Source organism: Chiloscyllium punctatum, chromosome 5 (genome assembly GCF_047496795.1).
Source record: "Chiloscyllium punctatum isolate Juve2018m chromosome 5, sChiPun1.3, whole genome shotgun sequence".
Lineage (NCBI taxonomy): Eukaryota > Metazoa > Chordata > Chondrichthyes > Orectolobiformes > Hemiscylliidae > Chiloscyllium > Chiloscyllium punctatum.
The window spans coordinates 138,319,162-138,343,354 of NC_092743.1; the positions used below are offsets into that span (position 1 = coordinate 138,319,162).

The 24,193-nt window shown below is 43.9% G+C and overlaps 1 protein-coding gene across 3 annotated transcripts in view; it reads right to left on the reverse strand.

The window, feature by feature from the left end:
* Positions 1–24,193, reverse strand: part of prex2 (phosphatidylinositol-3,4,5-trisphosphate-dependent Rac exchange factor 2) — a 339,323-nt gene that overhangs the window by 20,938 nt on the left and 294,192 nt on the right. For all 3 annotated transcript variants that reach the window (XM_072571479.1, XM_072571478.1, XM_072571480.1), the window contains exon 38: positions 11,688–11,790. In XM_072571479.1, the coding sequence (XP_072427580.1) occupies positions 11,688–11,790 (103 nt within the window). The remainder of the gene's footprint in view (positions 1–11,687; positions 11,791–24,193) is intronic.

Genomic DNA, 24,193 nt, shown 5'->3' on the forward strand with positions numbered 1-24,193 from the left:
TGTCATTGATAATAATTTATATTCATAATGCTAAATCATGACAAATTCTGAACTGTCTGATTGAAGATCCAATAGAATATATCCAGAACAAAACGCTGGGAACTGTAACTAAATCCATCTGTTAAATGTTCATTGTCAGCGCAATCATTTCTCTCTTTCCTACTTCTGTCAGAACCATTAAACAATTAATATCAGGACAGCTGGCTAAAATTCTCACATCCTATTTTGGTGTTATAACCTTTTCAAAGCTACTATCTTTATGCCAAACTTAAGGCTTAGTTTAAATCCATAAATGCTTTACTATGGCTATTTGTTATGATTAATTAACTCTATGCAAATAGTTTACCACAAACAGAAAATTCAGAGATTACAGAAAACCATCCAGTCTTTGTATTACCATTGATTGCAGCATCTAGCTCAATCTGAGAGGGTTTTGCAGGGTGGTGTTAGTATCCCTCCCTCTGGGCCAGGAGTCCCAAGTTCAGGTCCCACGTGCTCCAAAGGGTTGTCATCACACGTCTGCACAGGTTGATGAGAAATATCTTATCTATTACGCAAGTTGGCGTATAAGACAACAGCAAGGGTTTCTCATAGATTCAGTAGCTTGACTCTACTTCTCAGCCATTACATATTCATCGTCTTCAGAAATTCCTTGCTAGCATGCCCACCTCAGAAATTCCACGTCACTTGTCCTGGGTTCAGAGGGCCCTTGTGTGACTGATGAGCCTGATCCTCAAGCCACATCTCCAACCATACACTGAGCAGGTATTTCCGGGAGGTGGACGTGGTCTGGAGATCATTGGCATTCCATGCTCCGGTCTCTTTTCCACTTGCCGATTAGTATTCGAGAGTTGTGTCGCTTCATACAAGAGTTCCCTCCAATTCTGCTCAGTGAGGGTCACCCATACATTGGCATCGACGGTGCAGTTCTTGGGCAAAGCCTTGAGGAATTCTTTGAAATAGTTCCTTTGGCCTGCTCCCATTCATGTGCCTTTCTTCTTGATGAAGATGATTTGCTTTGATAGTTGGAACTTGGCCACAGTAGTCAGCCTTAACTTCTTTGCTCAACAAAAATATGTTTTACTTGTTTCATAAGTGGGCACAAATCATCAAGCAGATGAGAAAAGCAACTGTGTCAGTGAGGCCTGTTCTGGAATACTGTGTCCAGTTCTGCTCACTCTGTTATAGGAAGAATATTATTTAACTGGAGAGGGCTCAGAAAAGATTTACCAAGATGTTGCCTAGAATGGAGTGTTTCAGCTATAAAAATTAGATTATCTACAGTGTGGAAATAGGCCATTCGGCCCAACAAGTCCAGGCCCAACCCTTTAAAGAGTAACCCACCCAGACCCATTTCCTTCTAACTAACACTATGGGCAATTTAGCTTGGCCAATTCACCTGGCCTGCACATCTTTGGAGGATGTGGGAGGAAACCAGAGCAAATACACGCAGACAATGTGCAAACCCCACACAGACAGTCACCCACGGCTGGAATTGAACTTGGGTCCTTGGTACTGTGAGACAGCAGTGTTAACCACTGAGCCACCATGCTGCCCAAAAAGAGGGACATCTTTTATACACAGAAAGTGGTTCGTGTGTGGAATGACCTTCCAGAGGAAGTGGTGGATGCAGGTCTGGTTACAATGTTTAAAAGATATTTGATTAAGTTAATGAATAGGAGAAAGTGAGGACTGCAGATGCTGGAGATCAGAGCTGAAAATGTGTTGCTGGAAAAGCGCAGCAGGTCAGGCAGCATTTTAGATGCTGCCTGACCTGCTGAGCTTTTCCAGCAACACATTTTCAGCTAAGTTAATGAATAGGAAAGATTTGGAGGGATATGGGCCAAACACAGGCAGGTGGGATTAGTTTACTTTGGGAACAAGGGAGGCATGGATTGGTTGGACCTGGGGATCTGTTTCTGTGTTGTATGACTCTATGAATGGCAGTTTAAGATATGCCCACAAGAAACAGACACTTCAGCTAAGAGAAATGACTCTGTTTGAAAAACAAGTGAAGTATGAAGATGCTTTCCAGTTCATGTTATAGGATTGCTAATTTATCAAATAACTAAGCTTCAGTGAAGGAAAATAACTGATTTATTTGGAATAATTCAATAAGTCATTTGTAAATTGTTGAATGGTCTTATCTGACAAGTATACATATGAATGTACCCAGCTAATGATATGTGGGTTATATTATGAGTAAAGCATTTCCGAGTAATGCCTCACCCATAAGGAACATTTTGTTTCCCTAGCAGACCAAGCATACAAATTCTAAATTGCCTGTAATGTAATTATGGAAGAACTCATTGTCTTCGAGTTGGCTATGAGTGCAAAATAATTAATTACTAAGCTTAATAATTGGTCACTGGATGACAGGATTCATGAATTTCTATTAGTCTACTTATTGAAGTTTTCTTGAAATTTCAATAAAAGAGCTAATGACTTCACATTATTCCATTAAGAATGGATCTGGGTATTAAAAAAAAATCAATTGCTATATTCATTACCAAAAAATATAGAACAGAGAGAAAAGAGACAAGGGGTAAAATGTACTTACAGAAAGACAGTATGAGAAAAAAAGGTCACCAATGAATGGCAGTGTAAGAGGGTTTATGAGAGCGTAGAGAGCAGGGGTTATCATGGAACACTCTGTCTGAAAAATACTTCCAAGAAATTTTACACAGTTGCTCCTCCTATTCCTTCCACTTTCTCGGTGATCATTCCCAACACAATTGTTGCACAGAATTTAAAATGTAAATTTCCGAGAGGTAAACAGTTCTGGGAATTATCAAGAGCCCAGCAAATACACTGACTTAAGATATTAGAATTCAAAAAGCAGCTTGTTTTTCACTGAATAAAGTCAGAATGACGGAGGCGGAGGCGACGGAAGAATTGTTCGCCTCCGAGCTTACTTTCACAATCAGGACTCCCGCCCACCTTCCGAGGACCCCTTCGCCAACCGCCAACACACTGCATCCACCTGGACACCCCGCGCAGGCCTATTACCTGCCCTCGACCTCTTCATTTCCAACTGCCGCCGGGACAATAACTGCCTCAACCTGTCGTCCCCCCTCCCCCACTCCAACCTCTCACCCTCACAACGCACAGCCCTCCAATCCCTCTGCTCCAATCCCAACCTCACCATTAAGCCAGCGGATAAAGGGGGCGCAGTGGTAGTCTGGCGCACTGACCTCTACACCGCTGAAGCCAAATGCCAACTCGAGGACACCTCTTCCTACTGCTCCCTCGACCATGATCCCACCCCCAATCACCAAACCATCATCTCCCAGACCATACAGAACCTCATCACCTCAGGAGATCTCCCACCCACAGCTTCCAACCTCATAGTCCGGGAACCTCACACCACCCGATTCTGCCTCCTTCCCAAGATCCACAAGCCTGACCACCCTGGCCGACCCATTGTCTCAGCATGCTCCTGCCCCACTGAACTCATCTCTACCTACCTTGACACTGTCCTATCCCCCCTAGTCCAGGAACTCCCCACATACGTTCGAGACACCACCCACGCCCTCCACCTCCAAGACTTCCGTTTCCCCGGCCCCCAACACCTCATCCTCACCATGGATATCCAATCCCTCTACACCTCCATCCGCCATGACCAGGGCCTCCAAGCCCTCCGTTTTTACCTCTCCAGAAGTCCCCAACAGTACCCTTCCGTCGACACTCATTCGTTTGGCCGAACTGGTCCTCACCCTTAACAATTTCTCCTTTGAATCCTCCCACTTCCTCCAGACCAAAGGCGTAGCCATGGGCACACGTATGGGCCCCGGCTATGCCTGTCTCTTTGTTGGCTACGTAGAACAGTTGATCTTCCGTAATTACACCGGCACCACTCCCCACCTCTTCCCCCACTACATTGATGACTGCATTGGCGCCACCTCGTGCTCCCGCGAGGAGGTTGAGCAATTCATCAACTTCACCAGCACGTTCCACCCTGACCTTAAATTTACCTGGACCATCTCTGACACCTCGCTCCCCTTCCTGGACCTCTCCATCTCCATTAGTGACGACCGACTTGACACTGACATTTTTTACAAACCCACCGACTCCCATAGCTACCTGGAATACACCTCTTCCCACCCTCTCTCTTGCAAAGAAATGCCAACCCTTATTCCCAATTTCTCCGCCTCCGCCGTATCTGCTCCTAGGAGGACCAGTTCCACCATAGAACACACCAGATGGCCTCCTTCTTCAGAGACCGCAATTTCCCTTCCCACGTGGTTAAAGATGCCCTCCAATGCATCTCGTCCACATCCCGCACCTCCGCCCTCAGACCCCACCCCTCCAACCGTAACAAGGACAGAACGCCCCTGGTGCTCACCTTCCACCCTACAAACCTTCGCATAAACCAAATCATCCGCCAACATTTCTGCCACCTCCAAACAGACCCCACTACCAGGGATATATTTCCCTTCCCAACCCTTTCCGCCTTCTGCAAAGACCGTTCCCTCCGCGAATACCTGGTCAGGTCCACACCCCCCTACAATCCACCCTCCCATCCTGGCACTTTCCCCTGCCCACACCTCCTCCCTCACCTCTATCCAAGGCCCTAAAGGAGCGTTCCACATCCAAAGTTTCACCTGCACATCCACGAATATCATTTATTATATCCATTGCTCCCGATGTGGTCTCCTCTACATTGGGGAGACTGGACAACTCCTAGCAGAGCGCTTTAGGGAACATCTCCGGGACACCCGCACGAATCAACCAGTGCCCTGTGGCCCAACATTTCAACTCCCCCTCCCACTCTGCCGAGGACATGGAGGTCCTGGGCCTCCTTCACCGCCGCTCCCTCACCACCAGACGCCTGGAGGAAGAACGCCTCATCTTCCGCCTCGGAACACTTCAACCCCAGGGCATCAATGTGGACTTCAACAGCTTCCTCATTTCCCCTTCCCCCACCTTATCCTAGTTTCAAACTTCCAGCTCAGCACTGTCTCCTTGACTTGTCCGACCTGCCTATCTCCTTTTCCACCTATCCACTCCACCCTCTCCTCCTTGACCTATCACCTTCATCTCCTCCCCCACTCACCCATTGTACTCTATGCTACTCTCTCCCCACCCCCACCCTCCTCTAGCTTATCTCTCCACGCTTCAGGCTCACTGCCTTTATTCCTGATGAAGGGCTTTTGCCCGAAACGTCGATTTCGAAGCTCATTGGATGCTGCCTGAACTGCTGTGCTCTTCCAGCACCCCTAATCCAGCATCAATTCGTGACAGGTACCTCACATCTGATCAGCATCGCTGAATTTGTTTGAAGACGTAATTAAGGTAACAGACAAAGAATGGTGATAGATATGGACTTCCAGAAGGCTTTCAATAAAGTCATAAGGAACAGACTGGTAAGATTAGATTAGATTCCCTACAATGTGGAAATAGGCACTACAGCCCAACTAGTCCACATCGACCCTCCGAAGAGTAACCCATCCAGACCGCTTTCCCCCTAACTAATTCACCTAACTCTATGGGCAATTTTGCATGGCCAATTCACCTAACCTGTACATCTTTGGACCGTGGGAGGAAACCCATGCAGACATGGTGAGAACGTGCAAACTCCACACAGTCACCGAATCGAACCCGGGTCCCTAGCGCTGTGAGGCAGCAGTGCTAACCACTAAGCTAGAAACCTATGGAATTGAGGGCAAAAAGCTACTTGGATGCTGCCTGAACTGCTGTGCTCTTCCAGCACCACTAATCCAGAATCTGGTTTCCAGCATCTGCAGTCATTGTTTTTACCTGGCTGAGAAACTGGTTGAGTGATAGGTGACTGAAAGTAGGGATAGTGAGTAGGCACGCACATTGCCAGGATGTGACCAGTGGGTGTCCCACAAGGATCTGGGGTGGTCAGGTGTATAGATCTTTAAAATCAGGTGCAGAAAATAGTCAATAACGCTGATGGAATGTTGACCATTATATATCTAAAGGACTGGAGTAACAAGAATGCAAATGTTATGCTACACTTGTACAAAACCCTGGTTAGACCCCCCCCTTGGAGTACCGACAGTAGATCTGGGCACCACACATTAGGAAGGGTAGATTGATCTTGGAGGGAGTACAATGTAGGCTTACAAGAATGATACTGGACTTCAGGGGTTAAGTTATGTGGACAGATTATATAAATTAGGCCTGTTTTCTATGCAATTTAGAAGATTGAAGGGTGATCTTCACAGAGCCTTAAAGATGTTAACTGGAAAAGACAGGGTAGATAAAGATAAACTATTCCCATTGGTTGGGGATTCTTGAACTAGGGGGCAAAGTCTGAGAATTAGGGCCAGGCCATTCAGGAGAGACATTAAGAAGCACTTTTACACACAAAGGATGGTCGATACTCTATGGAACTTTCTTCCGTAGAAAGACAGTGGATGTAGGATTAGTTGTTAATTTTAGATAGGAGATAGATGAATTTTTGTTAAGCGAAGTTATTCAGGGATATGGGCCAATGCCAGTTGTATGGAGTTCACAGAATCACTTCAGTATGGAAGGAGGCCATTCGGCCCATCCGATTCACACTAACCCTCTGAAGAGGGTCTCACCCAGACCTATTCCAAAGCCCTGCATTTCTCGTGGCCAATCTGCCTAAACTACACATCCCTGGTCACTATGGGTAACTTAGCATGGCCAATCCACCTAGCCTGCACATCATTGCACTGTGGGAGGAAACCCACTCAGTCACAGAGAATGTGCAAACTCCACACAGACATGTTTTTTAAGAATAGATTCCCTACAGATTGGAAACAGGCCCTTCAGCTCAACAAGTTCACACGGACCCTCTGAAGAGTAACCCAACCAGACTCATTTCCCTACATTTACCCTACATTCTGTGCTGTATTGTTCTATGTTCTATGTTCTACCCCTGACTAATACACCTAACACTACGGGCGATTTAGCATGGCCAATTCACCTAATCTGCACATTTTTGGATTGTGGGAGGAAACCGGAGCACCCAGAGGAAATCCACGCAGACACTGGGAGAATGTGCAGACTCCACACAGTCAGTCACCCGAGGCTGGAATCGAACCACTGAGCCACCATGCCGTGAGCTCATTAAATAGTGGGACTGGCTCAAGGGGCCGAATGGCCTACTCCTGTTCTTACATTCTTATGATCTGATAGCCATTACTGAGACACAGCTGAACGGTGGTAGGGCTCCTGAATATTGAAGGGTATATGTCACTGAACAAGGACAGGAAACTAGGTAAAGATGAAGAGGTAGCACAGTTAATTAGGAATAGTATTGATGAGAGAGAGAGCACCCCGGCTCAGGATGTAGAATTACTCTGGATGGAGATAAGGAATAGGAGGAACAGCTGTCAATGGGCTCCTTGACAGTAACCACAATGCAGGATAAAGTGTGTGATGGTGGATTACAGAGTGTAATTTTGAAGAGAGGGAAAATCAGGATCATTTCTGCAAAAGCCCCAAAGCATGATTGGTGCATCATTATTTGTGATAGAAACCAGTCGGAATGGTTTTCTCAAGCCTTTTGAATGCATTGTAGATACCCTCACCCCGTTCTCTCTTTAAGGGGCAAAAAGGTGAGCAGGTCTCTTTAGTTATTATCTCCGTAAAACCCATGTGCACAATAACAAATCAGCAGGGCTGTGTTGGTCATGTCAATGGATTATTTTAGTTCCAGTGAGAAGCATTATACCCCTTCAGGTCCTGCTGCAGTAACTGAAAGACATCTTTGGAGAAAGATTCACATTGCTGTTATTATTTCTTCTTTGTTCTTAAAGTCTTTGAATACATAGCCACTGAATACATTGCTTCTTAAATTACCTCACCATTTGTGACTGATTTCTTGTGTTTTACCAGAAGATGGTAAATGTTTCTTGGCAGGCCTAATCTTTGACTGCTGGTTGAGAACAAAGTGACTGATCACTTTTCCAAATGGCCTGAAGCTCGTCAACTCGCTTTACCTGAAGCTTGTTGTTCAGGGGAAACCCCCACCATTGAATTGACCGTGAATTGCTGTGTGCTGCCATTCCAAATTTCCCTTTTAACTTATCGATATCCTTTGTAGCATACATGGAAACAGTTGCGAACAGAAATTCATTTGCCCATTCTGTGTGGAAGTTGTAGATTTTTGGTTTCTTTTCAGATGCTCCAGATCCATCACTCATCATTATTGCTTCTCCTTGTAGTTTGCCATGTCACTCTGCTGTTGGTCACACCGCAGGTATGCCTCTGGATCAGTGCCTCTGCAAGGTGCAGTCACAAGAGGCTGAGGGGTGAGCTAAGAGAGGTTTATAAGATCACGAGGGGCATGGATAGGATAAATAGACAAGGTCTTTCCCTGGGGTGGGGGGAGTCCAGAACTAGAGGGCATAGGTTCAGGGTGAGAGGGGAAAGATATAAAAGAGACCTAAGGGGCAACTTTTTCACACAGAGGGTGATGCGTGAATGGAATGAGCTGCCAGAGGAAGTGGTGGAGGCTGGTACAATTGCAACATTTAAAAGGCATTTGGATGAGTATATGAATAGGAAGGTTTAGAGGGATCAGGGCCATGTGCTAGCAAATGGGACGAGATTAGGTTAGGATATCTGGTTGGCATGGAGGAGTTGGACCAAAGGGTCTGTTTCCGTGCTGTACATCTCTATGACTTTATGACTCGAAGACATCACTTCTCTGGCTGCAAATTGTTCAGTCAGCTTGTGTTGCTTGGATGTTGGATACAGGATATGGCAGCATTTCCCATGATGTTTCTTCATACTGTGCAAGCCTAAAAAGGTAAAGTCATTGTAGTCCTTCCGGAGCATAGGGTTGCTCTCACCAAAGAGAGGGAGAGGGAGAGAGAGATGACTGGTGGCGGTTTAACCTGAGGGTCACCATGTCTCAGGTGAGGGGAGAGGTTAAGAAAGCAAATTCTTTCAATGTAATCTGATTCAGTGCAGGAATTGAGCCCATGCTGTTGATATCATGCCACATTGCAAACCAGCTGTCCAGCTAAGGATGAAGGGCTTTTGCCCGAAACATCGATTTTCCTGCTCCTCGGGTGCTGCCTGACCTGATGTGCTTTTCCAGCACCACTCTAATCTAGACTCTGGTTTCCAGTTGTCTGCAGCCCTTGTTTTTACCTAGCTGTCCAACTAACTCATCCCTTCCCCTCCCCACCACTCCCCCATGAGAAAGAACTGCAGAAAAAAAACACTGGGTCTACATTGTATGGGCAGAGAAACAGGATGAGCGGAGCTGTGAATCCACACGGATATGGTGGACTGAGCAGCTTGCTAATATACTGTCCTCACATATTAATCCCTGGTATATTTCTTGTTCAGTTCTCTGCGTCAAAACTTACATTATCCTGCTGCAGTAGCCTTTCTGGACCAAACTGAACCATGATGCAACAGGCTGTAAAGTCCATGAAGACCGCACAGATTTCTCCAGCCACGTGGTTTCTCCACATGGAGACTGGGCAGTAGCACAATGATCAATGTGAGTGGAGTGAGACAGTGTGGTCATATGGGAGAAAGCCAGGATTGCAGATCAGAGTTGTGTGTGGGGTGCTGGAAAAGCACAGCAGGTCAGGCAGCATCCGAGGAGCAGGAGAATCCATGTTTCGGGCAGAAGCCCTTCATCAGGAATGAGGCTTGTGGGCCAGAGGTTTGAGAGATAAATGGGAGGGGTGTGGGGGGGGGGGGGGGAAATGGGGAAAACCAAGTGAGATCCATATTAATCCCGTGCGGTCGCAGGGTCCCAAAGGTGGAAGAAAAGGTATTCTTGCTCCATGCATCGTGTGGTTAGGGTTGGTGGTGGAGGAGACCCAGGACCTGCATGTCCATGGAGTGGGAGGGGGGGGTTGAAGTGTTCAGTCACAGGGCGGTGGGGTTGGTTGGTGCGGGTGTCCCAGAGGTGTTCTCTAAAACGATCCGCAAGTTGGCTTCCTGTCTCCCTGATGTAGAGGAGACCACAACAGGTGGAATGGATGCATCTCCACCAATGTCATCTACTGTAAGTAAATTTCTGTCAGGTGTGGACTGTGGATGGAGGTGAGGTGGAAAGTGTGGGCACAAGTTTTGCACTTCCTGCGTTGGCAGGGGAAGGGGCTGGGAGTGGGGTGTGGGCTGGTGGGAGGTGTGGATCTGATGAGGGACTGGTGGACAGAATGGTCTCTCCAGAATGCGGATAGGGGTGGGGTGGGAAATATATCCCTCATGGTGGGGGTCTGTTTTCTGCTCCACCCTCCTCTCTGACCTATTACCTTCTCCCCACCTTCATCTACCTGTTGCATTCCCAGCTACCTTCACCCCGGCCCCACATCCCTCCCATTTACCTCTCAGCCCCCCAGCCCACAAGCCTCATTCCTGATGAAGGGCTTATGCCAGAAATGTCGACTCTCCTGCACCTCGGATGCTGCCTGACCTGCTGTGCTTTTTCAGCACCGCACTCTTGACTGTGTCATATAGTCAGATGGATTGTCAGTCCTTATCTAGGTGTTGGAGCCCACATTGTTCAAGAAATATTGGAGAACCACTTTGTTAACAGCTAAAGAAAGGACCACCAGGAAATCTTGTAACTTGGAGAACAACTGGGGCTTCGAAGAGGAATTGAATCAATTCCAGAGAACTGTGATAGACATAGGGGAAAAGTGGACTGACTTAAGACTTTAAAGAGGAGATAACTCTTGAAAGGGAATGGAGTTAATAGCACAAGTCTTTTATAAGATAATGTTATATTACAGAGATGGACTTGTTTAATTTCTCTTCATGTTGACAATAAAGCTTTGTTTAAAAAAACCTGAAGTCTCATGCTATAGTTCTATTCATTAATTGTTGGGTGTTCAGATATTTTCTTTAAATGTTGATTATCCATAACAGGGTTGTAACAATCTGTTTTTCCACACCAACGCAAACTTTTGCTTTCACAACAACTGGATGTTAATTTTGCCAGGAGATTTGTAGCCCTTTCAGAGGCATTGATACGACAGGTAGCAAATCCCAGGGCAATAACAAATGTTTCAAACTGGCCATCTGGGTAAAAGCATAAAAAAATTATAAAAAGGCCCACCAAATCAACACTAGTTTCTTGCACCTAAAACATACATTGCTTTAAGCAATATATACGACTATTTGAAAGCTTCAGAGCTAATTTGGTATGTGTAGCGCAGAGGTGTGAAACTGTATGATAAATGGTGCTATAGTAAACAGAACCCAATCAGAACCCATAAGGGAGTTGAACTGGTGAGTCTGTAGTTTTAGATTAGATTCCCTGCAGCATGGAAACAGGTCATTCAGCCCAACAAGTCCACACCAACCCTCCGAAGAGTAACCCACCCAGACCCACTTCCCTCTGACTAATGCACCGAACACTATGGGCAATTTAGCATGGCCAATTCACCTGACCCACACATTTTAGATTGTAGAGGGAAACCCACGCAGACACAGGGAGAATGTGCAAACTCCACACAGACAGTTGCCTGAGGCAGGAATCGAACCCAGGTCCCCTGGCACGGAGGCAACAGTGCTAACCACTGAGCCACCATGCTGCCCTTCAACATGGAACCTTACATGAAACAAACTAAAGAGAAACTACTCAGATTCTTCAAACTTATTAGGATGAACCATTACATTTTACCAGAAGGAATGAGGGATCTGCCAATACTATGTACAAGTTTTAAAATATAAAATATCTTGAAAAGCATGACATTTTTCATTCAGTATACCTGTTTCCTCATCATGTCAGTCGCCTGCATTATGTACCGTGGGGGTAAGCCATGGCTTCTTGCAAGAACAGTAGCTTGTTTTGAAGTGACACTGAGGGTACAACTGGAAGAGAAGGGAGATATTAGGTCAAAAGGTTCATTTAATGCATTTTTCAGACAATTAGTTAGAAATATTCTTGCAATATTAGCAAACTCTAGTTCTTCAGAAACACTAGATTGCAATCTTAATTTGGAATTTAGAGTTTTTCCAATTTTAAAATAATTTCTTTGCCAAGCTGAAATGACAATAATTGTGGTGTATATGTTCAAGTTCAACAGGAAGAGTGTCAAACATTTAGTTGAACTGACTTGAATGTCTGTTGCATTTAGCAAACACGTACTTAGCAGCAAGCAGGATAAATAGAGAGTATAGTCTAGATTTTCCATTGAAATGACAATGAAGCTTTGTTGCTCACCATTGAATAAGAGTAAATCAGACAGAGACCTCCAAACTCATTTGCTGTTATGTATGGACAGCAGGAAGTTGCTGTCCAAGATGTCTGCTTCCTCAGAAGCTGATTATGACAGTACCTCAACCCAGAACTCAGCATTGAAATAAGTGAACAATTGAGTATTAAACACAGAAAGAGGTATAAGCAATTTTCTCTGTAATGCAACACCATCTTGACTCATGTGAAATAATCTCTGGTATTGAAAATTAACATTTATAAATGCGAAATCTAAATCCTTCAATTAAAAATTATTGAAAGTTTAAAAACTAACAAATTCTTGACTAACATTTCCTTTACTTTGACTGTATTTCTTGGTCTCTAAATTCCATCTTTACCTCCTGCTTCACATTAAACACAGGTTTTGGCATTGAATTAAATACTGAGTTCTAATTTAAAACTCAGCAAGACCAAAATTCAACAGTCTCCTGAAATGCTGCAGTAACTGTGTGCGTGACTAACCTGTGCCTGTTGACTTTGAAGTGATATGTGTAATAGCTTTGAACTGCTTGCTGATGGGCACCAACGCTGCAAGCAGGCAGTGGTTGGACAGCTCAGCGTGGGGCCTGAGTTTGTGTTAAGCTAGACTGTGATCTTTAAAAGGGGAAGTAAGTGCTGGAAAAGTTTGTGGAAGCAACAGCAGAGTGGTTCAGTGGTTAGCACTGCTGCCTAACAGCACCAGGGAACCGGCTTCGATTGTCTGTGTGGGTTTCCTCCAGGTACTCAGGTTTTCTCCCACAGCTCAAAGATGTACATGTTAGATGGATTGGCCATGCTAAATTGTGTCCAGGCCTGTGCAGGGTAGGTGGGTCAACCATGGGAAATGCAGGGCTAAAAGGATGGGGTGGGTCTGGGTGGGATGCTCTTTGGAGAGTCGATTACAGGCTGAAGGGCCTGCTTCCATACTGTAGGGAATCCATGAGAGTCTGTGTGGGAAGAGGAGTGAATTATGGTGCAACAGTGGAAAGAGAACATGGTCCAAGGTTCATTGGATGTCTTGCTGGAAGGGATGTGATGTGATTCATTCACAGGAATCCAGGACACCTCTCAAACAAACTTGGCCAAGGCAATATGTCACAGTCAAAGCCAAGAGTTAGCCCTTGACAACTGGATGGAATATCAGAATAATGTCCAATGACCTCATTTCATTGGCACAATCAGTGAATGATTGTTACAAGAGGCACTACAGAGATAAAAGGGCATGATTGTGACATTTCCGAGACTGTACTGCTGACAGATGCAATGAATTAATTGACAATTCTGCCCATATTTTGGACCAACCCAAAAGATTACAGCTTTGAAGCATTGCTTCACCATTGCCTTACCTATCTAACAATCTATCTGGGCAGACAGTTTCCAGGCTATCTGCTTTAGAGCCTTTGGCATGGCAAAACAATTCAACCAATCATGGTAAGCCAAGCAGGAAGTTCTTAGGAACACTCCCAGAAAATGCCCACCTTTCCACAACATTTTCAAGGATACAAAGTGCCAAAGAAGGAAACCCAAAGTCAGAACTGATGGCTCAAGACAAAGCAAGACACAAATTTACCACAATGATTCTTACCAAATTTTTATAGATGCACCAATAGAAAGCATTCTACCTGGATACATCATGGCGTAGTACGCCAACTGCTCTGCCCAGGACTGTAAGAAACTACAGAGAGTTGTGAACACAGCCCAGTCCATCACAGCAGCCAACCTTTCATCTATTAACTCCATCTCTACTTCTCACTGCCTGGGGAAGGCAGCCAACATCGAAGACTACTCCCACCCTGGCTAGAATCTCTTCTAACCTCTTCCATTGGGCAGAGGATATAAATGGGTAAGCACACAGATGAGCAGGTCTATCCCCGCTGTTATTAGACTTCTGAATGGATTTATCAAATTTTAAAGTTAATGTTGATCTTGCTCTCTGTGCACATTGTATGGTAAGATCTGCCTGTACAGCACACAAAACAACTTTTCACTACACCTACGTACACGGGACAATAATAAATCAAATCAAATACATCATGAAACAGAGACTGTAAATGCCAGAAACCAAAAACAAAGACTGAAATTCTTTGAGAAACTCAGCAGGTCTGACAGCACCTGTTCAGAAGAACCGGTCTGAAGAAGAGTTGTTGGACTCAAAACGTTAGCTCTCCACTGTGGGCCACAAGACAGGCACAGCACTCAAACATGGAAATATCACAACAACTAATCTATAAAATGAGCAGCCACACTGCAAGGTTGAATGCTCAATATAACCAGACCATTAATACATCCCATGAGCAGGTGTTTCAGACAGTCCACTGCAGAATACATTGGTTCCATCAGAATCTTTCACCACCACTCACATTGCATGTCCTCAAAAGCAGGGTAAGCATATGCTGTGGTCAAAATTTGATGCGTCCATGACTGATAACATCCTTCCACCTCGAGAATTAAAAAGCATGCAGCTGTAGATGGAACAAACGATGGCCTTCAATGACATGGAGATTCTTCATCCCTGGAAACCATCACATCTGAATGTTGCTGCAACACATCACCATACTGACACCATGGGAGCAGCAATCGCAAGCCTATTGAAACACAGCTACTATCACTATCCTTAACATCGGAAAGACAATGGGTCTCCACCACTTTTTCTCCTCTTGACCTGACCTAATATTGTTCTATCCAGACAGGATTGGAGGTTTCAAATGGCAATTCAGTAAAACACATATGTGGAGATGTTATTCCAAACTTCAGTCATCCACATAAACAGAGCACTCTTATCCAGAATAAGCTGGATAAAATGGATAAGATGGAAACAGTGGTTATAATATGAAAGTCCACAAGATATCCTGGAAAAACGTTTGAGGTGATCATTCACATAATCACCAAATTATCCCAGGTATAGTGGCATGCTGGAACCTATGTTATATTATGTAAGCTCATTTATTATGAAATGTCAGTTAACTTAATATTTCCACAACTCAACTAAGGGCAACACTACTCAGGGCAATGAACAGAATTGTCAGGTAAGAGAAAACAACCATTTTCTGATACTTTCAGGAGTACAAGATTTTCATTGAACAATGGGGGAAGGTGAAGAATTCTGCAGAAACACAGAAACCCATCTCTGGACAGAAAGCAGAGTCAACGCTTCAAGTCCAATGACATTTCTTCAGAATGGGCAAAAGTGAGGACTGCAGATGCTGCTAGAAAAGCACATTCCTGATGAAGAGCTTTTGCCCAAAGTGTCGATTTTCCTGCTCCTCGGATGCTGCCTAACCTACTGTGCTATTCCAACATCACTGACCCTCACTTCTTCAGAATGGACTGGCATGCCATCTAGCTTTAAATATAAGGATTTCGACAAGGTTCCCCATGGGAGACTGATGAGCTAGGTTAGATCTCATGGAATACAGGGAGAACTAACCATTTGGATACAGAACTGGCTCAAAGGTAGAAGACCGAGGGTGGTGGTGGAGGGTTGTTTTTCAGACTGGAGGCCTGTGACCAGTGGAGTGCCACAAGGATCGGTGCTGGGCCCTCTACTTTTTGTCATTTACATAAATGATTTGGATGTGAGCATAAGAGGTACAGTTAGTAAATTTGCAGATGACACCAAAATTGGAATGAAGAGGGTTACCTCAGATTACAACAGGATCTTGATCAGATGGGCCAATGGGCTGAGAAGTGGCAGATGGAGTTTAATTCAGATAAATGCGAGGTGCTGCATTTTGGGAAAGCAAATCTTAGCAGGACTGATGCACTTAATGGTAAGGTCCTAGGGAGTGCTACTGAACAGAGACCTTGGAGTGCAGGTTCATAGCTCCTTGAAAGTGGAGTCACAGGTAGATAGGATAGTGAAGAAAGCGTTTGGTCTGCTTTCCTTTATTGATCAGAGTATTGAGTACAGGAGTTGGGAGGTCATGTTGCGGCTGTACAGGATATTGATTAGGCCACTGTTGGAATATTGCATGCAATTCTGGTCTCCTTCCCATCGGAAAGATGTTGTGAAGCTTGAAAGGGTTCAGAAAAGATTTAAGGATGTTGCTCGGGTTGGAGGATTTGAGCTACAGGGAGAGGCTGAACAGGCTGGGGCTATTTTCCCTGGAGCATCTAATATTACTGGCAAGCTTACCTTCATATTTGATCTTCTCTTTCCTTACTTCTTTCTGTTATCTTCTGTTTTTGTAGTCTTCCCAATCTTCTTTTGTCTCAGAGTCATAGTCAGAGATGTACAGCATGGAAACAGACCCTTCAGTCCAATTTGGACATGCCAACCAGATATCCCAATGCAATCTAGTCCCACCTGCCAGCACCCGGCCCATATCCCTCCAAACCCTTCCTATTCATATACCCATCCAAATGCCTCTTAAATGTTGCAATTGTACCAGCCTCCACCACTTCCTCTGGCAGCTCATTCCATACATGTACCACCCTCTGAAAACATTGCCCCTTAGGTCTCTTATATCTTTCCCCTCTCACCCTAAACCTATGCCCTCTCATTCTGGACTACCCCAACTCCAGACAAAAGACTGTCTATTTATCCAATCCATGTCCCTCATAATTTTGTCAATCTCTATAAGGTCACCCCTCAGCCTCCGACACTCCAGGGAAAACACCCCAGCCTGTTCAGCCTCTCCCTATAGCTCAAATCCTCCAACCCTGGCACTACCACTCCTATTTCTTATGGTCTTAAAACATATGAAAGCTATCTTATCCAAAAGGGAACCCAACATAGTTCGGGACAGATTCTAATGACTATGTTCCTGTCTAATACAAACAACTATTGGATGATGCTGTAAATCAAGGAGGAACCAGAATACAAAACATCATCCCACACGGGTAGTATACAATCCAAAATATGATTTAATCATAATGTTGCTACAAACAACCAATCACTATCTGAAACCAGCTTCATGGTAACCAAGTCTGGCTGTATCAGCAAACTGCCTAACGTTTATCACTTTGGATGGTTATCCATTTGAACATATGGGTTTTCTTTTAATGTGATGTAAATAGGTCTATTAATAGTTTCACTTCAATTAATTGATTAAGGAAAGACCTTTAATAAAGAAAAAAAATGATGATCAAACACTGCTTTTCATTACCAGGAAGAAAATGATGTACATTCTTCATATAATCATCAGGTAGAAGATAGGAGCAGTCCTCGACTAATCGACCAGATCAAATGAAAAAACTGATTGCATAAGCATACACAGAGGACGCTTGACTCAAGGTAGAAAGCATAACAAATATGTCTTAAACCAGCAGGATATTTAGCTCAGGATTTAAGCTGAGATCAATGCCAGTAAAGTGATTGTGCATGCACTTACGCAAACCTGCAATCTTCAGCAGTCTGTATTAAATCACTGCCTGCTTCTCTCTGGCAAAGTGAGAACACACTCAGCTCTTTGAAAACGTAGCCAAAGTCACCTCCCTTTTGCAGCAATGGATGATAAATTAGTTAATGTCACTAACACTATCTGTCTGAGCCTGGGAGATGTCAAAGTCTCTTGAGGGAGACTCTGGTCTCCCTCAAGCTGGTGCAATGACATTTTAGCTGTGGTCTAATGTTGAAGCTGCGGCTGGAGCATCAGCAGATTTTAGTAAGGGTGAAGGCCAGTCATCTCACCCACTGTCCCTTGGAAAGTTGGAGTTGGAGAGTTTCTCTCAGAGCACTTGACAATGATAAGCTTTCAGCCAGAGGCCATTTGTCCCCATCCTTCTCCTCCCTCTTCCATCAGCATTTCCTGCTCCATGCTGCCTCTGCTTATCCTCCAACTCACGTTGTAGTCCAAGGTGAATGCATTCTACTACACCCACATCCAGAGCAGATGATGTGTTCAAACTCCTTCAAGTCAGTACTAGCACTTTTTAATTCCCACTAGATTGTAGCAACTTGCAATAACCCCAGAAACTGTAAAGTTGTTGTCCAACCACAGCAATATGCCATATAATCAATCTTAGTTAGAGACAAAAAAACTGCAGATGCTGGAATCCAAAGTAGACAGGCAGGAGGCTGGGAGAACACAGCAAGCCAGGCAGCATCAGGAGGGGGAGAAGTCAACATTTCGGGTGTAACCCCCAGTCCTGAAGAAGTGTTACACATGAAATATCGACTTCCCCACCTCTTGATGCTGCCTGGCTTGCTGTGTTCTTCCAGCCTCCTGCCTGTATAAGTCAATCTGGCAACTAACTTATAGGTGGATATTACTCCCCACAATTAGCACCAATGGGAGGTCTTCCTGTGGCTAAATATGTATTCAGCCCAGCATCTTTCAGGAATGATATTAGCAGGAGCACTGAACTTTAAAGTGACAGTGTTCATGTCAAATAAAGACTGATGTTGATCAATAGCACAATCAGTACATTCTCCATACCTATAGTGATTGTTCCCCGAGAACCTGCTAATGCCCTCACTAATATGGCATCCAGTGTAAGTCACATCTGAACAATAAACCTTCATGGTAGTTGCTGTTTGAGACAAAACAGCACTCCACGTGCTGAAAATCTAAGGAACAGAAATTTCCAGTCTGTACGGTTGATCGGTCAAATATGCCCACCCTGTATACACTGGTCCAAGATTCACCACAACATAATTTAAGCTAAAAAAAAAACCAAGTGCAGATGCTGTAAATCAGAGACAAGCATAGAAACTGCTGGAAAAGCTTAGCAGATCTGGCAGCACCTGCTGAGAGAAATCAGAGTTAACGTTTCGGGTCGAGTGACTCTTCCTCAGAACTGATGGTAGCGAGGAAAGTGTTGGTTAATATGCAGAAGATAGGGTGGGGAAGTAGTAAACAAGAGGTGGGGATAGAGCCCAAAAGGTAGAGAAGAACAGTTGGACAGATAAAGTGGATACCAAACTGGCTGGGAGGGTGAGTAGCTGTCAATAGGGATTGTTGGTAACTAATAATAGGTAATATGTAATAGCAGACCATATGACAACATGGTAGACAAACAGGAGGCTGGAAGGACACAGCAGGGCAGGCATCAGGAAGTGGAGAGGTTAATGTTTCAGGTTAACCCTTCTTCAGGACTTTGAGAATAAAGCCTGGTGTGTGGGGATTGGGGTAAGGACATGGGAGAGCTGAAGCCCTAACGTTATTGAACTTGATATGGAGTCCAGAGGGCTGTAGGTTCCATAGGTGGAAATTAAGATTAATTTAACTAGTTTAAGATTATGAGCCGGGCTCACAAAGCAGCTCACTTCTGCTTGCTAGAAGCTATGTGCATCAATCCACTCAGTCACACCTTAGCATCCCATCCTTAGCAAACAGGAAGACCAAATGCAGACATTGCATTTTTTTCAGCTGACTAAGAGCTTAGAGGACCATTGTCTGTCACAATACCATAGCAATATTACACCTGGAGTGGACTGGCGTGAATTTTAAAAGCTCTGGGGATTAATTGTTTTCTAGTGCATTCTCCCTGGCAATACCTCAACTAATCAGATTCTACATGCCAACCAATCAGCACCCCTTTTCTAGTCCAATATAAATGGAAGTATTCTGTGAAGTTTGGAGCTCTTGCTCTTCTATCCTAATGACAGGATGACGAAAAGCTTCGATACAATGTTTTTTTTAAAGCAATACTCAAGTTCTGTACAAAACAACAATCAATTAGATAAGACAAACTTTCTGATATGTAGAATAGTCAGACTCAGAGTACAAGACACAGAGCTGGGGCACATGTCTCTAGTTTCATCGATGCTCCAGTTCTGTGCCAACATGTGACTAAATTTAACTGTTTTCTGAAAACCGAAAGTTTCTCTCTCAAATGGTTCAATTGAAGCAATAGAGAGATGGGAGGAAGCATGTTTCTCTTCCAGATAATTTAATGATATAGTCAGTTCTTACCAAATCCACTCTGAATGATACATACACTTAATCGAGACACATTAGATGATCATGACCCCTTTACTGAAAGCTCACAATTTGGACTTGGTGTTATTGAGTCACTTGCAGGGTTTGTGCATTACTATTACTATTTATTTTGTTTGAATTTAATTCAGGTTCATAATTTGTTACCTTTTCTATTCTCAGTCTGATGGGGAAGATTTAGTTTTTTGACCTGGACCAATGCATCTGTTCCCCTCTCTTATCCTGTTTCTGAACGATATGATGAACCATGTGAGAATGGTATGCTGACCTGTTATGATACAAGTATGCTGCTGCATCTTCTTTGCTGTTGAGCTCAAACAGCCACTTGAGATTACTAATGTCAAGCCTTCAGTACAATTATTTCACAGAATAAATAGTCAACCGAGCGAGACTGTGAACCATGGTGTTCTTGAATACAGAGTTTATCATGTCATGTCCAGCTGATTCTTCAAAGCTCTGATCTCTACAGATAAAGCACTTCTCTTTTCCAACACACAATGTCATCTTATTTCTGGCCAGCTGGGCCTCCTGAGACAGAAAAACACTTATTCCAGATATCAGCAAGTTATGTCTTATCTAACTGATTGTTGTTTGGTACAAAACTTGAGTATTGCTTAAAAAAGACAGCCATCAACAGAGACAGCATAGTGGCTCAGTGATTAGCACTGCTACCTCACAGAACCAAGGACCCAGGTTCGATTCCCACCTCGGGTGACTGTGGAGTTTACACACTCTCCCTGTGTCTGTGTGGGTTTCCTCCAGGTGCTCCAAAGATGTGCAAGTTAGGTGAATTGGCCATGCTAAATTGCCCAGAGTGCTAGGTGCATTAGTCAGGGGTAGTTGCAGGGTAGGGGATTGCGTCTGGGTGGATTACTCTTTAGAGGGTCAGTATGGACTTGTTGGGCCAAATGGCCTGTTTCCACACGGTAGGGAATCTAATTGGTGAGGCCTCTTCTGGAGGATTGTGTACAGCTCTGGTCCCCCCTGTTATAGGATTGATTATTATTAAATTAAAGGTTCAGAAAAGATTTACAGGGAATGGATTGTTTGAGTTATCAAAATACGTTGGGACTTTTTTCACTGGAGCATAGTAGGTTGAGAGGTGACTTTATAGAGGTTTATAAAATCATGAGGGGCTTAGATAAGGTGAGTAGCAAAGGTCTTTTCTCAAAAGGTGGTGGAGTTCAAAACTAGGGGGCATATTTTTAAGGTGAGAGGAGAAAAATTTAAAAGGAGTCTTGAGGGGCAACGTTTTTACGCACAAAGTGATTTGTGTGTGGAATGAACTGCCAAAGGAAGGGGTAGGTGCAGATACAGTTCCAATATTTAGAAGACACTTGGACAGGTACATGAATAGGAACACAGTCTAGAGGGTTGCGGGCCAAAGTGGAATTAGTTTAGTTTGGGAACTTGGTCAGCAAGGACTAAGAACAAAGAACATGACAGCAGAGGAACAGGCCCTTCGGCCCTCCAAGCCTGCGCTGATCCAGATCCTCGATCTAAACCTATTGCCTATTTTCCAAGGATCTGTATCCCTCTGCTCCCTGCCCAATTATGAATCGGTCCAGATACATCTTAAATGACGCTATCATTCCTGCCCCTACCACCTGTGTTAGCAATGCATTCCGGGTACCCACCAGCCTCTGTGTAAAGAGCTTTCCATGCATATCTCCCTTAAACTTTTTCTCTCTCACTTTGAACTCGTGACCCCTAGTAATTGAATCCCCCCCCTCTGTGGAAAAAGCTTCTTGCTATCCACTCTGTCTATTCCTCTTATGATAGAGTAGACCTCAATCAGGTCCCCCCCTAATCTTAAGCTACTCAACCTCTCTTCATAGAGAGTGCCCTCCATACCAGGCAACATCTGGTGAACCTCCTCTGCACCCTCTCCAAAGCATCCACATCCTTTTGGTAATGTGGCGACCAGAACTGTACACTGTATTCCAAATGTGGCTGAACCAAAGTCTGATACAACTGTCACATGACCTGCATTTCAAATCAATATGGTTAAATATCTTGATGCATTAAGCTCTCTCTGGTTGTATTGTGTTCTTCCTTGTGATCAAAATGCCACTTCAATGATTTTTTTTTCAGAAGCTACATGCATTTTTAAACCGCCTTTTAAATTGTCCTACATGATTAAACTTTGCACGTGGAGGGAAGTGTTCCTACTCACCTTCAACTTACTACAGAATGGAATCAAACTTCATGATATTATCAAACTTTTGGGTCTATTTTCCACATTCTCAGCTTGAGGAAGAAGCACTCTCAGACTTTGTCCACAATCAGCAATTCGTCAGGAGGCTTGCAGTTCAAACTGACTGCCTTTCTTCTTATTAAAAACGAAATCATGTGCCATTCTTAAAATGATTAAGAATCACCGTGACGTAATGTGGTTTAGATCCAAACTGACTCATATTGTATCATATTGAAATCATTGATGAGCTGCAACATTCCATTCTGGTTTGACAGTGTACTATACATCTTTAATACTTACAGCCTGTGGCTACTGTTAAAATTTAAAAACATGTTAATATTTTAAAGTTATCTACCTTGCCTGCAGTCAATGTTTCTGACTTTGTGGTAATTGGAACCAAATATAGGGACCTCTAGGTAAACAATCAACACAGGATGTTGTGTACTAGGAATGCAGATTGGAATTCAAATGTGAACACCAATGTGTCTTTTTGATGTCGGCACAATTTTAAAGTTATGGGAACCACAAATCAAGGCACAAATGACCTCACAAACAAATTTTCAGTATTCATTCCTATCAGACAAAGCTATGTGCTGGTAGCATTTTTTAATCATGAACAGTATCCCCTTGACAGATTTCTATTTTCCTACAATGTGAACTGTACTACATTGGCCAGGTAGGTGTAGTAATTAACTTGGCCTGTCAGAAGACTGAATTTTAAATACTCACTGGAATAGATCATTTACTTGCCTTTATGTCAAACATTGCCTTCAAATTTATGTCCAATCATGAAGAACGGTATATATTAACTGATCATTTCACATTAATCACTTACTAATAAAAGGATATGTTGACAGCGAAACTATTCACGTTTTGTTGCAAATATTTCACTCAGTCATGATTTTTCATTTTCATTGGTATGACCTTTAGAATGTGACTAGATTACAGCTATCATTGTTTATAAAGCATCACTGAATTATCTCATAATAAAGCAGTTTATCTTTAACTGCAATGTAATGAATTTTTTACATGTCGACAGTAAATTAAACAATTGCTTTTATAGTGAAACTATCGCACTTAGGATGAGTGAAGATCACTTATTATCAATAAAGAGGAGGGACTGTGTTTCACAATTGTATAAGAACCTGGTACTGAAACTCCCTCCCCAAGGGCATTGTGGGTCAACCCACAGCAGGTAGACCGCTGCAGTTCAAGATGGCAGCTCACCACATTCCTGATGAAGGGCTTATGCTGAAACGTTGACTCTCCTGCTCCTCGGATGCTGCCTGACCTGCTGTGGTTTTCCAGTGCCATCCTTTTCAACCACCTTCTCAAGGGCAACTATGGACAGACAGTAAATGCTGGCCACCCTGTGACGCTCACATCCCACAAATGAATCAACAAAAGAAAACTTATCTCCAAAACCACTTGATCTCTGACAAGTCGATTCTCTTAGGCTGCCTTTGTATTCTCAGCATTGGGGAAAACAGTATAAAAGAACAGTTATTTTAGCTGTTCTTTTGTTATGATCCCAGACAAGATTGTAAAATTAATATTACAATCTGGAACCTGTAACCAATCCAACCACCCCACAGCTGAACACTTCAACTGCCCCTCCCACTCCATCAAGGACATACAGGTCCTGGGCCTCCTCCACCACCAAACCATTACCACCCGACACCTGGAGGAGGAGCACCTCATATTCCACCTTGGGACCCTGCAATCAAACAGGATAAGTGTGGATTTCAACAGCGTCCTCATTTCCCCCCACATTATCCCAGCCCCAAGGCCCCAACTTGGCACCACCCTCCAGACCTGTCCATCATTGCACTCACTGACCTATCACCTTCATCTATTGCTTTCATAGCTACCTTCACCCCCCAACCCCACCCTCCTCCCATTTCTCACTCACCCTCGACCCACAAGCCTCATTCCTGGTGAAGGCCTTATGCCTGAAAC